The 16,494-nt window shown below is 46.1% G+C and overlaps 1 protein-coding gene across 1 annotated transcript in view; it reads left to right on the forward strand.

Moving 5' to 3' along the window:
* Nucleotides 1–7,836: 7,836 nt before the first annotated feature.
* Nucleotides 7,837–16,494, forward strand: part of TMEM242 (transmembrane protein 242) — a 54,706-nt gene continuing 46,048 nt past the window's right edge. Inside the window, exons 1-2 of the mRNA XM_089669743.1 lie at nt 7,837–7,993; nt 14,140–14,240. Of these exons, the coding sequence (XP_089525869.1) occupies nt 7,909–7,993; nt 14,140–14,240 (186 nt within the window). The 5' untranslated portion in view covers nt 7,837–7,908. The remainder of the gene's footprint in view (nt 7,994–14,139; nt 14,241–16,494) is intronic.

A 16,494-nucleotide genomic window follows, 5' to 3' on the forward strand; every position in this document is an offset into this window, starting at 1 on the left:
TGCGTTTTTTTAACCACCTCCCACCCGTCATATAGTAAAATGACAGACGCAAGGCGGTTCTCTCGTTCTGGGAGGACATCATATGATGTCCTCCCATTCTAACCGCGCATGCGTGGCTTCCGGAGCGCGCAGCACGGCGATGGACACAGCGGATCACCGATCAACGGAAAGAGCCGAAGATGTCGGCTCGGTCATGTGAACAGCTGTGTCCAAACACAGCTGATCACATGTAAACAGGGAAATGCTGGTTATCACGCTGACAGCTTGTGAGGAGAGGAGAGCCGGTAATCGGCATTCCTCGGAGGGGACATGTACACAGATCATCAGAGCACTGATGATCAGTGTGCCCTGTTGATCTGTGTAGCCCCAGCAGTGCCACCTGTCAGTGTCCATCAGTGCCAGCTCTCAGTGCTCATCCATGCCACCTGCCAGTGCCCATCAGTGCCACATTTCAGTGCCCATCAGTGCCACATCAATGCCACTTATCAGTGCCCATCTGAACTGCCTTTCAGTGTCACCCATCAGTGCTAGTCAGTGCCACCTATCAGTGCCAGTCAGTGCCGCCTATCAGTGCCGCCTATCAGTGTGCATCAATGCCGCCTATCAGTGTGCATCAATGCCGCCTATCAGTGTGCATCAATGCCGCCTATCAGTGTGCATCAATGCCGCCTATCAGTGCCCGTCAGTGCTGCCTATCAGTGCCACCTAACAGTGCCAGTCAGTGCTGCCTATCAGTGCCAGTCAGTGCCGCCTATCAGTGCCGCCTATCAGTGCCATATATGAGTGCTGTCTTTCAGTGCCTATCAGTGATGCCTGTCAGTGCCACCTACCAGTGCCTCCTCATCAGTGCCCATCAGTGCCACCTATCAGTTCCCATCAGTGCAGCCTCATTAGTGCACATCAGTGAAGGAGAAAAATCACTTATTTACAAAATTTTATAACAAAAACTAAGAAAAAACTTTTTTTTCAAAATTTTCAGTGGTTTTTAGTTTGTTTAAGATAAAATAAAAAACCCAGAGGTGATTAAATACCACCAAAATAAAGCTCTATCTGTCACAAAAAAATGATAGAAATTTCAAATGGGTACAGTGTTGCATGACCGCGCAATTGTCATTCAAAGTGCAACAGCGCTGAAAGCTGGAAATTGGCCTGGGCAGGAAGGGGGTATAAGTGCCCTGTAGGCAAGTGGTTAAACATTTTGGATCAAAAAAGGCCCCAAAAGGCCGGTTTGCCGTGTTTTACTGCATTATGCATTGTTTACCAGCGTTAGGCTTCACGTACATGAGCCTGCTCTGAACGCTGGAAAATACAACCGGTACCGAGGTGGCCGCGTTTTTACCGCACTTTGTGTTTTCTCGTGGTTGGTGGTCAAAACGTTCGTAACCTGCACGCGTTCAGGAGAAGGAGGTTTAACCTCACCTAAACGCGGCAGCTCTTAAACTCTGCTAAAGGCCTATGTGTACATGGACACATAGGCTTTTATGGAGTTGAGTTTAGGAGCTTTGGCAAAAAAATGCCATAAGCTCCTAAACTCGAGTTTAGCAGATGCTCGTGTATATGAGGACTTACCCTAGGTTCACACCTAAGCGTTTTCTGCAGCATTTTGCAGAAATGCAGTACAGTCCATTTAACATGATTTCCTATGGGACATGTTCACATCTCTGTGTTGTCACCCGGTGCGTTTTTTGGAAAGGGTCGGGGACTTTTTTAAATGCAAAACGTTGCGTTTTTGGTTCTATAGACTTCAATGGAAATGCTGCAGAAACGCATATAGTGATGTGTTTTGCCCTTTAAATGCCTAGCAACAAGAAAAAAAAGAAAAAATGCAAACACCTAAAAAACGCAGGCGCAGAGACGCATCGCAAAACGCAATGCAGAAACGGCTCAAACGCAACCTGCATAGGTGTGAACCTAGCCTTAGAGCATTTTTACAGCTAAAAAACTCCTCTAGAAACCCGCTAGTTCTGGGGGGGGTTTCCAGCCAAAAAACGCCCCTGCCAAAAAAAACACTGATTAAAGCCTGTGTGCATGGACACATTCTGAGTCACAGGAGTACAAAACTAGGTGCACTCCTGTGACCCACATGAGAAGTTACTACCACAGTTACTTCCTAGATTGTAAGCTCCGAGGAACAGGGCCCTATTCCTGTTGTATTGAACTGTATTGTTGCTGTATTGTCTCCCATTATATTGTAAAGCGCTGAGCAAACTGTTGGCGCTATATAAATCCTGTATAATAATAATAATATTAATAATAAGTATAACCAAATAAGATTTGGCCATGCTTCTCTTTCAAAAACCAAAGACATTAAATATTTTTGAAAGCAGAAGACCCATAGAATTAACATGGTGGTTGCATGTTTTACGTTGCACACAGGGGCGGACTGACCATTTGGAAACTCGGGCACTGCCCGAGGGCCCTGGGTCAGTAGGGGGCCCCATGAGATGTCCCTGGTACCTTTATCATAGGCTTTTTTGAGTTTGGGCAAGGACACAGGGGCCCCATGATCCCCTATTGCCCAGCGGCCCCATGAGTTGTCAGTCCGCCCCTGGTTGCACAATATTAGTACAATTGTAAATCAAATCTATATTTTTAATAAAAATACATTAAATTTGTTTTCTTGAGGACACAAACACAATACAACCCTCTTTTCTTTAAATGACAGAAGAGACTAAGTTGATTAAAGAAACACTATAAATAAATATCATATTTTATGTACTTTTGTGAGTGTGCGCCATATACTGTAGTTGTTCATTCGTGTATATGGGGTATGGGGGGGCTTTAAAACTTTTTAAACATTTTTTTAAATTTTTATTTCCACTAAACGTTATGCCAATAGCATACAGTATGTGGAGTGACAAGGTGACAAGAATTCTTTACAGAGGCATCAGGTGTCTCTTGAACTCCCCCCAACTTGACTGAGTACAGACTGTGCTCAATCAGCTTTTTCCCCAGGCCTCAGGGACTGACAGCTCTGAACCCCACAGCTATTTCTGGGTTCACTGGGTGCCACTATGGGATGTTTCTAGCTGTTATATTGACCCTCTAGCTTGAGGAGAGGTCAGCAATAAAAAACCTCCATGTTCCACAAGTCTGTTGTGAGGAACATTTCAATTCTTTGTACAATGTTACACAGCTGCAGTTAAAGGTGACCCACATAAGAAGTATAACCAAATAAGATTTGGCCATGCTTCTCTTTCAAAAACTCAAGACATTAAATATTTTTGAAAGCAGAAGAGCCATAGAATTAACATTAGATGCCTTCCACACAGGTGGTCCATCTGTCTGTTATTTGACATGCGATCACATGGGTACAGCAATACATTTCTATAGGTGGAAACAGGCACACCAAGTTGGGGCAGGCACCACATGCAGAGGCACACTGAGACCTGATTGTCCATACAAACACTCCGTCCTCAAAGCAGTTAAGCTTCCTTCCTACCACAGCAGTCATTATGTAGACCACACAGTGGCTGAGGACTTTTAAAGCTGGGTGGACGGAGCCTGTTGGGGATTCAGAGACACTAGTTCCCTACCAGGTTCTCTCTACTTGTGATTGACAGAGGTCATTGTCCTTCCACTGCCAACATCACTGGCTACACAGCATACAGAGACAGGCACGCTGCCTGTCTCAGTACACCAACTTACAGCTGTAGCTAATTACCCCCAATTTCTTTATCTATGAACTGGAGGTAGTTATTTTTTAATGTAGTGCAGTAATAGTGCAACTTTGTAAATGTTACACTATTAAGAACTACATGAATGTGCTGCATTCATTGGTAAAACTACTGAAACTGGCATTTTGAATCTGGTGCAGGACCATTTAAAGGGTTTAGAAACTGCCTTGAGAGCAAAGATACAAATGTGCATTCCCACACACTAGACAACTGAGTTACTGGGATATTTCCAGTTATCAGAATAAGATACTGTACCTAAGACAAGCAGCTCTCATTGCATTACTAACACTTTATTAAAGTGGTTGTAAACCTAAGACATGAAATCTGAACAAAGCATGTCCCCAGGGCTGCTGTTAGAAACCATGGGGCCCCATACAGCCAACCCCCCCAGTTTACTATGCTTCAGTTATGGATGAACACAGCGAGTCATTGGTACCGATCACTCATTGCGTTCATTTTGGAAAGGAAGGGGCAGGTAAATGTGACTTATTTACCGGACCCTTCCCCCACTCTCCATCCTGAAGTATCCCATTGTGTGCTTGCAGCTGCCAATAGTAAGGAAAGGAGGGAAGCCAGCAGCACTGAGGGTGGGCCTGGGCAGCAGGGGGAAATGTAGGGTACACTGGGAGGGTAATGGTGCGGTGTGTGTGTGTGGGGTGGAATTACTGGAATCAATCCCCTGTATGGCTCTTTCAAAGCAGCTGAAAGCCAGGAGGGAGAGGAGGAGAAGCCAGTTTTCAGCTGCTGCAGAGGGAGCCATACAGGGGATTGGTTCCTGTAATCCTCCCCCGCCCCCTCCACTGTGCTGATCACTCTACCTGTCCACATCATATTCATCCAGCTGCCTGGCCCCCCCTGCTGGCCTGGGCCCCATACAGGAGGACTGGTGGTACCACCTTATCCATGGCCCTGCATATCCCTCTATAACAAGTACTTGTCTCAATTAAGAGCACTAAGTGCAATTTCTGTCTGCTGCTTTGTTTCTCTGCTATCAGCCTGAATCACTTCTGATGAGTTTTCCTGACGCCAAGAGAAAAATGGTGATGGGGAGGGAGCTCCAGCAGTGTGACAGCCTCAGCTCTGTTCCTGTGAGCTGTGTGGAGGGGGATGTGTCCCTTATCCAATCAGCTCCTATAGATTTCCTCACTGAGCTCTGCAGAGTGTAGTTTCAGCTCTTTGTCCCCTGTTTCTGAAAGTTCAGACAAGCTTTATAATTTCAGCACTTTGAACAGATATAGAGAAGAGAAGCTTGCAGATAGGCAGGTACAACTTATGTAGGAGGATTTGTTTCACCTCTGTGTATCGCTTGAAGCCAGTCACTTCACTTGGTTTATATAAGGATTTACAACTACTTCAAAGTATATTTAAAGAGCTCCTTAAAGCAGAAATATGTTTTTTTTAATTATACACACCTAGGTGGATGCAGCATCGATCTCATGCTGCATTTGTCCACCGTTGCTCCTAAGACTAAGACTGAGTGAAGAAAGACTGCTGATCGCTCAGTTCTCCATCTCTAATGAGAAGAGGGCCGATAATTGTCAGTCACCTGCTCTCTGCTGTGCCCTTCCAGAGCTCATTGCCGGGTGCCCATTGCGCATGTGCGATTTGCGATGCTCCTCCTGAATGGTCCAGCAGTCTTCTGGGACCTGTGAAGTGTCCCAGAAGACTGCGGGAGAAAGGAAGGGGGTCGAACTTCCGGATCAGTTTGCTACAGTGAACTGAATCAGAAGTGGGAGCGGGTACCTGTCAAAACGAGATACCCTCTCCCCCCAAAAAAAATTGCATGCCAAATGTGGCAGAAGAGGTGGGGAGGAGTACTTAAAGTGTTACTAAACCCAGGACCCTGCATTTACTATATCTGGTCTCTCACAGTACACAGAACATGGAAGTGCAATTATTTTAGTAAATATAAACTGCTAAATACCTTTTTTCATCAGCAGTTAGAGCAGTCTTGTGACTTCTATCAGTGTCCAGCTGAGCCTTGGTTAAAGCTTGTCGGAGGAGTTTTCATTCTGCTCTGACTGTCCTATGAGGCTGCATAATGCCTGACCTTCTGTCCAGACAGTGCTAATTGGCCCTGTGCTGATCATATGCACCCTGCCAAAGAATAATACAAATCTCTAGCACGACACACTAAACTGAGCATGTGCAGAGTGACTCCTAAGGCTCTGTACTATTAGCAGATGAATTGGGGACTGTAGAAGAAGGGGAGGACCAGAAGACAGGATAAAACAGCCTTTTTACACAATGCGGAGGATTAACCCTTTAGGTTCCACAGTGAGTATCACAAGCATGTTTTACTGCATATACAGACTGATTTTATTGCTATGGGTTTAGTTAGTAACACTTTTAGCCCTGGTTCACACCAGTGCGACTTCAGGCGCAACATATGATTTACAAATCACACCTGCAGTTGCATTTAATGTATTTCTATGGCACTGTTTTCATCAGTGCGATCTGAAGTAGCCACATTTCAAAAATAGTTCCTGCGCTACTTTTTAACATTGTGACTTGCATTGACTTCTGTTAAATAACGTTGCAAGCCACAGCGAAATCAGAGAGTATAAATTACACTGATCTGCAACTTTGAAATCGCGCTACTTCAAGTGAAGTTCAGTGTGAACCAGGGCTAACGCAGAACTTCTCCTTTTTATACCTCCCAACTTTCTGAGATGGGAATAAGGGACACCTCCTAGCAAAAGTATGTAGGCATATGACACACCCCATGCCAGGAGAATTGTACAAAAAAATCTTAGGTTAAACCAGTGTTTCTCAACTCCAGTCCTCATGGACCCCCAACAGGTCATGTTTTCAGGATTTCCATTATTTTGCACAGGTGATTTGATCAGTTTCACTGCCTTAGTAATTACCACAGCTGTTTCATCTGAGGGAAATCCTGAAAACATGACCTGTTGGGGGTCCATGAGGACTGGAGTTGAGAAACACTGGGTTAAACCGACGAGTGCATTTTTACCACTACTATTCCTTTATACTGGCTTTTGAAGTTTACAAATGTAACAATTTAGAAATTGGATGAAAGGTTTAGCACTGGGAAACACTTTTTGATAGCTAAGTAGTGCATTTTATATACAACTATATAGATCAGGCTACACGGCCGCAGTGTAGCCATCATTCGGTTACCTGCAGTCGGCAACTAGTTAATATGATACTTACCAATAATAATTGGCTGCAATGAAAAAGGGGAGGATGGGAGGGGAGCACCACAGAGATGCCTCCCAGGTTTCTGTTTTTTCCGTTAGCGGACCCCTTTTTTTATAGCCCTCTCTTCTCTCCAATTCTCCTCCCTATTGGTCACTTTTTCTTCCAGGAATGTCCAGGTGTAGCGGGGGGGGCTAAAGACTTTCATTTTCTAGAATTTTCCCCATTTTATTAGTATACCATGGGGGGATTTAAAACTCTCTAGGTGTAATGGGGGGCTAAAAACTCCTATTATCTAGAACCTTCCCCATTATCTTAGTATATCATAGGGGAACTTGAAACTTTATTATTTTTTTCTCCTCCTCACACCAATGGGGAGGACTAAAAACCCTACTGACCTTCTAGAATGCCCCCCCCCCCCCCGTTTAAATACAGTGGTGGGGACTTGAAACTTTATTTCCCCTGCCACAGTCCCATAAGAAAAGAGAAGCCCCTATTAAATCCACCTTTTCTTTTCCTATTCCTTCTGTATTAAAATATATTGCGATTGTACCCTCCCCCTTTATTTTGTAAAGTGCTGCGCAAACTGTTGGCGCTATATAAATCCTGTATAATAATAATAATGAGGGACAGTCCCTCGAAATCAGGGACAGTTGGCTGCTTTGCTGTTTGGGTGGAGCTCCGCTTTAACAATAGCATCGCAGTATAAGTGTATCTGCAAAAAGATGCGGTTTTTTTTTTTGGGCGCACTTTGTGAACACGTGATCCCTGGACTTATACAGCTACAATATTTACATTTTATTTCTATTTTTATTCCTCTACTTTCATTTCTATACCAACACAATGAGTAATAGTCAAAAACCCACATGTGTGTATTATAGTGTGTTATTACAGGGACTAGAACTAAGAGATGACACAAATGGAGGAGTTATGTAGCACAGCTGACTGTCAAGTCCTCTACACAGTCCTGGCCTAGGCGTCAGTGAACCGGAAGTGCTTGGTAGAGGAAGGGGCGGGGTTATGCTGAGCGTGTCCCCGTACATGCCGTGTTCTGTCACCTCTCCGGGATGTCATGGAGGAACCGGCGCCTGTACAGGACACGGAGGGGGAATACGGAGCACAGGTGACCCCGGGGGACAAGCTGCTTCTCATAAAAGGTGCTGAGCTTTCTCCGTCCGTAACCCTGATATACAGAGATTGCAGTCTGATGCCAGTCCTCCTAGGCAGCCTCTGGTTGGTAGAATAAATAGGCGATTTCCGGAGTCCTCGGCTGGATTGTATACTGTCACAGAATAGAAGGTCTAAGGCTCCATTCACATCTGTGCATTCATTGAACGTATAAAAATCACTCCTTGCGCTTGCAATTTCATTCTAATTATTTTATTTCAGGTACTTATATAGCTGTCAATTTACGCAGCACTTTACATATATATTGTACATTCACATCAGTCCCTAACCCTCAAGGGGTGTACAATCTAAGGTCCCTAACTCACATTCTTATACTAGGGCCAATTTAGACAGGATCCAATTCACCTACCAGCATGTCTTTGGAGTGTGGGAGGAAATCAGAGTACCCGGAGGAAACCCACGCAGGCACAGGGAGAACATGCAAACTCCAGGCAGGAGGTGCCATGGTTGGGATTCGAACCAGCGACCCTAGTACTGCCAGGCGGAAGTGCTAACCATTTAGCCACTGTGCTGTCCGAACGTCAGATACAGCCGTAAAATGTGCGTTTTCGTCTGCAGCAAAAAACGCATGAAGGTGCAGGTGTTTTTTTTGTGGCGCAGAGGGCAGCCCGTTAAAAAGAATAGCCTGCCTATTGTGTGCTGCGCACAAAAAAAAAAATAATAAACATTTGGTCAGGAGACCTGGTGGTCTGATTGGGGCCTTAGATTAGTATATTATTATTATTACATTGAGTTTATATAGCGCCAAAGGGTTTGCTCAGCGCTGTACAATAGGGGGGGGGGCAATACATGGCACAGTACAACAATAACAAACAACGTACGAGGGCCCTACTCTTCTGAGCTTACAATCTAGGAGGGAGGGGGTAATAGTACAGTAGGAAGTGGCTGAGGGGTGGGAGGAAAGAGGGAGAATGGCCGTTAGGTGAGGGTGGGGTAGGCTTCCCTGAAGAGATGGGTTTTGAGGGAGCGCCTGAATGTGGGGAGGGAAGGCGACAGTCTGATGGATTGGGGCAGTGAGTTCCAGAGGATGGGGGAGGACCTGGAGAAGTCTTGCAGTCATGCATGGGAGGAGGAGACCAGGGAGCAGGATAGAAGGAGGTCCAGTGAGGAGCGAAGGGTACGGGTAGGGCGGTACTTGGGGATCAGGTTGGTGAGGTAGTCAGGGGCAGTGTTGTAAACGGCTTTGTAGGTCAGGGTTAGAAGTTTAAATTTGATGCGTTGGGCAATCGGGAGCCAGTGGAGGGAGAGGCAGAGGGGGGTGGCAGAGGTGGAGCGGGTGGTGAGGTGGATGAGTCTAGCCCAGCAATGGGCAAACTACGGCCCAGCGGACCTTTTAATCCGGCCCGCGGAGCGTGATACAAAAAAAAACCAGCCAGGGCAGGCAAACATTTGCATCATTCAGCGCGCTCAAATGCAATGATTGGCCAGTCTCGCTGCCACTCACATCTTGATAGCCAGTGATTGGCTGTCAGGATGTGTGTAGGGGAGCTAGGCTCCTCTCACAGTCCGCCCTGAAGACCGGAACGGCGCGGGAACACGGCGAGAGGAACGTGCGGAGCAAAGGTAAGTAAATTGACACGGGGGACTTGGCTTACTACTTGGGGGGGAATAGTACTACACATCATTCATCTACTCTTGGTCCGGCCCCCGGGTCCAATATATGAACCCATTGCGGCCCTCAAGTCAAAAAGTTTGCCCACCCCTGGTCTAGCCGCTGAGTTCAGTATATACGAGCCGGTTCATAGCAGAATGCATCGTGAGAAAGGCATGTGCCATGAACGTTTCCCACACTGCTCACAACACAGCCGTGCGATCTGCTGCGGGTGTCTATATTAACTCCTTCACGCCTAAGGACAAATTGGGCTTTCATTTGGTGGTAAATGGTAATGGATAGCTCCTGATTTTGTTTTGTTATCAAAGGAAAACTGACCCAAAATACTAAAAGAAACTTTTTTTTTTTTTGAAGCTGTATATTTCTTGCTACTACCATAACCAACCACCCAAATCAACCCAAAATAATTCCTCCTGCTTCTGACGATCGCAGCGATACCACATATGTGTCTGTTAAGTGTTGTTTGTACCCGTAGCACCACCCAGAAACAATAGTAAGCATTTTTTTTTATTTTTTATTATCCAGCTATTAACTGACACTGATACTAATTTAAAAATCATTTTAAAAAATCCTGACCTTGTCCCAAACACTAACCCTGGCACTGACTTAGATCAAACCTTGATCTAGGTATTTTTATAAATTTTTTTATTATTATTTTTATTTATGTATTTATTTTTACAAACACTTTTTTTCTCACTGAAAGGACAGAGTGATACAATGTATCTCTCTCCTCCATTCAGGGGGAGAAAACAAGGGGGGCAACAGTGACAGATCACTGTGATATTGAATCAGAGGCTTTCACAGCGATCATGTGACCCGGAATCGGGAGTTCGAGGACCCGATCATTAGAACGGGACTCAGGGCTCTCACTGACACCCTGGTCTTTGTGCTGGGAGCACGCCATGTGCACAAAGACAGGTACGCAAGTTAGCGGCCCCACGGAATAAAGCCCAGTCCAGTGGGGCCGCTAATTTGCATACGCTCGACGCCAAGAGGTTAAAAGAGAAGTATGGGTTTTCTTTTTTTCAATTATAGTCACCTAGGTGGATGCTGGATCTGTCCCCTGCCGGCTCTGAGTGCGAGAACAGAGCGTTTAGACACCATTGATCGCTCAGATCTCCCCCCCCCCCCCCCCCCCCCCCCCCCCGCCGCTCTGAACAGAGAGCCAGGAATGTCAGTCTCCTAATCTCTACTCTGCATCTCCTGCACTCACTGGGCTGTGGAGGGGGCAGGAGCAGCTGGCTCGGGCTCTCGGCGGATCGCTGAGCCAGGTGCCGAACCAGGCTCCTGGGTTGATCCCGACTATGCGGTTGGGCTCTTTTTCCAGCCTGGACCGGCTGAGTGGCATCAGCCAACAGCGGACTTTATCAGAACAAACTGCAAATGAGCTTTGACTGTACTTCTCCTTTAACACCCCAAATGCTGATGGCAAATGCAGTGCGTTTGCCTGCACCAGATCACATAGTACCGATTTGGAGCAGTGCATTTTTAATAAGTAGTGCATGTGCTACTTTTGGTGCGACACAGTGCAATTTTAACCTATTCAAGTGAATGGGCTGAAAGTCGCGCTGCACAGGCGTGCAGACTGTGTTCCTGTGCGCTTCATGTCTGAACCGGCCCTAAGGCTCCATTCACACTTAGTGTTTCTGAAATGTGCAAAAAAAAGAGCACATAAAATTAGCATTTTTTCCATGTGTTACAGAAATGCGCTACAAACGTGCGTTGCGCTTGCAGTGCTGTTAACCCACCTCCCAACCATGCTATACCTGAAAGACAGCTACAGCACGGTCCTTCAGTTCTGGGAGGACATCCTCCCAGAAACCCGCCTGCTGTGTGCCCCTTGGCGCACATTGGACATGCTCTGTGATCGCTGTGTCCATTCACTAAGATGGGTGGCCTGCACACAGCTCAGCTAGGATAGAGAAATAAACAAAAGGCTGCTCACACTGTACAGAGCTGAGCACCCGTGTGATTGAGCCCTAACGCACTACCATACATTGTGGAACGCTGCATTCTGTAAAAAAGTACACACACCTTTTTAGTGCATTATGCGGCACTAGGCAGCTTGTTCATATGAATATATACACATTGAAGCAGAACTACACTATCTAATACATTTTTAATATTCAAAGCAAACTCGCCTATCCATTCATGTCTCCATGCTTTCTTTTGCTGATAAATCACTTTGAAAAGCACCCTTAGCATTTCTGGCAGTGGCCATCTTGAGTAAGGGCAAATGATTCATGGAGCATTTACTTCTTCAAATCCATCTGCCCTTAGCTCAGGCATGCAGGCAGGAGGATGTGCTTAGCTGAGAGAACCCCTCCTGCAGACTCCTGGGACGTATGATATAATTTGCTTAGGCCTGGACACCAGGATGTATCTGAAGAAATTAAAAAAAAAAAAGTTTAAGACATGTAAATATAATATACTTTCCTAACTATTTACTAATGCTAGCAGAATAAGGGTGAAAATAGTCCATGTTGATTGAGAGCCCCTCTGAGGAAGTGTAAGGACACGAAACGCGTTAGGAGGTGCCCCTGACTACTGTGCATACACCGCAAGGCCATCCTGAATGACACCCGGCGGCCATATTGGATTCGGATGTAAGTTCGTGTTTTAATCTGTATATGCTGGATTTTTGTGAATTAAAGACCTACTGCACTATTGGAAGCTTTCTCTGGGCTCGTCATTTCCTTGGGAGCCCGTTTTTGAAGGTTCTCTGTGACCTGGATTGGTGTGTGATCCTCCCCCTGGTGGCTGTGATTGGCATATTTGAAGACTAGAGGGTATACCTAGATGGATGACACCTAGTGGCCTACACGCTGATGACACCTATCCTTATGGTATTACATGTCCAGAGTACCAGGAGCAGGTCTTATTTGCTCCATGGGCATTAATTGCGCTATCTGGTTAGTGCAATGTTTGTCCATCTTCACGAGCACAAAAGTCACAGATTTTCCTCTATTGCAGATTTATGAATGTTTGCACATACACACTTTACTGTACCACTACTAATGGACTCAGCTACTGTAATATGATATTGTGCAATCTTTTATTTATTTGATTTTATTCTAATTATTAGCGCTGCATATTTACATATTTATGTTTCTTATATTGGGTTTTAGAGGTTGCATTTTATGCTAGCAGCTTATATATTGTTCCCAGCACTCGATTACCGCTTCTATAAGGGTGAAAATAGTCAATGTTGATTGAGAGAGTTAAGTTCAGCTTTAACACGTGAGTTGTGACCCTAGCCTAAAGCCGGCCATACATGGGTCGAATTCTGAAAGAATTTTCTGTGGAAAATCTTTTCTAAGAATTTTCATTTGAATTTCGCACTATTAGTGGGTCACATAAATGGCCAATTTTCATGTGACCATCAAATATGAGTGATTGGGCATGCTGCAAATTTTTTGAAAAACGAACAAATTTCGAATCAATGATGAGAGAATCGTGCGGGAAATATAAGCAACAAAGAAATGAGCATGAGCTGTGACCTGGAAAAAAAAAATTCTTGGCCACGAAAATTCTTTTCTGTAGCAACACGAGGTGAAATTGAAGGCTTGGTTGGTCGAATTTTGAAATCAGTGGTGGCACCATTGGATTACAAAATGTACGAAAATTCAGATTTTCTAAAGAAAATTTGTTTGGAATTCGATCCATGTATGGCCTGCATAAGGGCTCATGTACACAGCTGTTTAGAGTCTTACACCACCCATTTCAGTGTATTTTTGCGATAAGTACGGCCAGGTGTTTCCGATCAGTCACATGGAATGCTTATCTGCGGTTAGAGACAGATACGCACCCCTGGACTGCAGACAACAGTCTGCATGGGAATTTATGAAAACTCGAGCAGACATAATCTGGAGCAGCAGTGCATGGCAACCAATCAGCTTCTATCTTTAATTTTTAAAGCTTAACTAAACAAGGTGAAGATGGAAGCTGATTGGTTGCCATGCACAACTGCTCCACTTTTCTTAAGTTACCCTTTCTGTGTCCAGAGGTACATATCCGTCCCTAAATGCTGGTATTGCTTCGGATTGGGGTTAAAATTATGTGACAGGAAATGTTGTTTTCCAGTGGGAATAACATACTGCACGGGTGGAAGGAAAGAAAATCACAGTCAGTGTTGATGGGGGGAATCTCTCCCGCAGTGGTATTGTGTTCTGCTGACAGGGAGTCTTCCCTGCTGGCAGAAAACAATGATCACTGCTGGTGGCTATAGCTGCCAGCAGTGATCGCATGGAAAATAAATCTGACAGGCTGGTTGTACTGAAGTCGATTGATGAATTGACTTCAGTACAACCAGCCTGCCCGTAGATGGATTAAACTGGTTGAGATTCGATCCATCTGTGGCTGGTTTTACTCAATGGAAATGCAGCAGCTATACAGACAAAGGCCGAAACCTAGTCTGACTTGAAATTTGCTGGAAATACAAATGATTCTGAAGCATAATTTCATATAGTATATTATATCCAGTTTTTATTTTTTTTATAACAGGAGGAATTTTTCTTGGCACTGTTGCAACAGCAGGAATGCTCGCAGGTTTTGGTACAACACTCTCCCTTGCAAAGAAGAAAAGCCCTCACTGGTTCAGTAAGGTATGTATTGGTGCACGCATGCAGGATACCCTGTAACACCAACATTTTATAAGACAACCACTTGAATACAGACATGTTACACCCCCCCCCCATCCCCCACTGTGATCAGGGGTATAGCTACAGTGGGCGCAATTGCAACCTGGCCCCATGCAGCTCCCCTTTACACCTGGATAGGAGGGGAGGTGGGTTTGGCATATAGAACCAATGCCCTTCATTTCCCTCCTGAAGGCACTGAAAGCCTGCTTCTTCTTCTCTCCCTCCTGCAGGGATTCAGTGGCTGCAGGTGGAAAATGGAGGGGATCAGTTCCTCTATATGCTGCCCCCACCTCCCCTTTTATCCGTGTCCTACCCCACCGCCCCTTTTATCCAGGTCCTGCTGCTCCTGGGCCCCTGTGTACTCTCTTGGCCCCTCCTTGTCCCCTGCAGCTCTGCCGGCTTCCCCTCTCTTGTCAGCTGCTGCAAGGGATGCTTTCAGGATGGAGAGCAGAGAAGGGACTGGTAAACGGTATTTACTGGCCCTTCCTTTTCTGAATGGACAGCGTTAGTGATTGGTTTGGATCACTAACTCATTTATAAACTGTGTTTACTATGCTTCAGTTTGTGAGTGAATGGGAAGCTCTTTACATAGCTGTTCCTGTCTATTCATTTTGTGCAGCTGAGGCTGTAGAGATAGAGACATAACTGTTCATATCAACTGCAAGGTAGTTGCAGCTCTCTTTATACCAAGAAAAACGCTCGCTGCTGTGATGCTGAGTGTGAGCATCTATCAGTTGCAGCATCTTAGTGACAGGACAGGGCAAAGCTATCTATAGGAGTTTTTCAGCCAGGTTTCTGTGGGGTTACGCATATGGTCCACAGGTGTGGAAATTATATTATACAACATTTTTGAAAGCTGCAGAGCTTGTCTTTACTGGGCCCCCTTGACTGCTTAGGCAATTTTCTTTCAGAGGTGAACTTTTTAACTAAGTAACCACTACCAAGTCACACCATTCACCATGTTTCAAACCCAGATGAAGAGAGCAAGGCTTAGCCCCCGAAACATGTTGGCTCTGTATGCACTTTTTTATCTGATTTTACGCTAGCATTAATTTTTATCTGGACTACAGTGTCATGGTGTGGCACTTCAATTTTTGACTCACTTATTAACCACTTCCCGTCCGGCCGCTGTTTATAAACGGCAGGACGGGACACCTACAGGAGCGGGTTGCCGTCTCTAAACGGCACCTTGTATCTGAGGCTCGTGCGCGGCTCCTAGAGCGCGCACCCGCGAGCCCGATGATCGCCGAGTCCGACGGACACGGTGGATTACGTGACATGGTATGGGACCAATGAAATCGGTCCCATACCATGTGATCAGCTGTGTCCAATAAGGACACAGCTTAAGTGTAAACAAAAGCCGCATGGTGCGGCTTCCGCCTCCTTCTCCTCTCTCGGAGTTGTCTGTGAGAGGAGAAACAGCGAAGAAGAGGGTTGTAGCTAACTGCCCTCCACCTCAGTGACACCTGATCGCCCCTAAAGTGGCCCTGATCGCCCCTAAAGTGGCCCTGATTGCCCCACGTGTCCCTGATCACCCCAATAAGTGTCCCTGATCGCCCCAACAAGTGTCCCTGATCGCCCCCACAAGTGTCCCTGATTGCCCCCACAAGTGTCCCTGATTGCCCCAAGTGGCCCTGATTGCCCCAAGTGGCCCTGATTGCCCCAAGTGGCCCTGATTGCCCCAAGTGGCCCTGATTGCCCCAAGTGGCCCTGATCGCCCACAAGTGGTCCTGATCGCCAACAAGTGTCCCTGATCGCCCCCACGCAGTGTCCCTGATCCCCACATTGGCCCAGCAGTGTTCCTGATCACCACACAAGTGGCCCAGCAGTGTCCCTGATCGCCGCAGTGGCCCTGATTGCCGCAGTGGCCCAGCAGTGTCCCTGACCACCACACAAGTGGCCCAGCAGTGTCCCTGATCACCGCATTGGCCCAGCAGTGTTCCTGATCACCACACAAGTGGCCCAGCAGTGTCCCTGATCACCGCATTGGCCCAGCAGTGTTCCTGATCACCACACAATTGGCCCAGCAGTGTCCCTGATCCCCACATTGGCCCAGCAGTGTTCCTGATCACCACACAAGTGGCCCAGCAGTGTCCCTGATCGCCGGATAAGTGGTCCAGCAGTGCCCCTGATCACCGAAGTGTCCCTGATCACCGCAGTAGTCCAGCAGTGTTTCTGATTGCCACACAAGTGGCCCAGCAGTGTCCTGATCATCGCA

Source organism: Staurois parvus, unplaced genomic scaffold (genome assembly GCF_062004578.1).
Source record: "Staurois parvus isolate SC_StPar_1 unplaced genomic scaffold, SC_StPar_1.0 ptg000081l, whole genome shotgun sequence".
Classification (NCBI taxonomy): Eukaryota; Metazoa; Chordata; class Amphibia; order Anura; family Ranidae; genus Staurois; species Staurois parvus.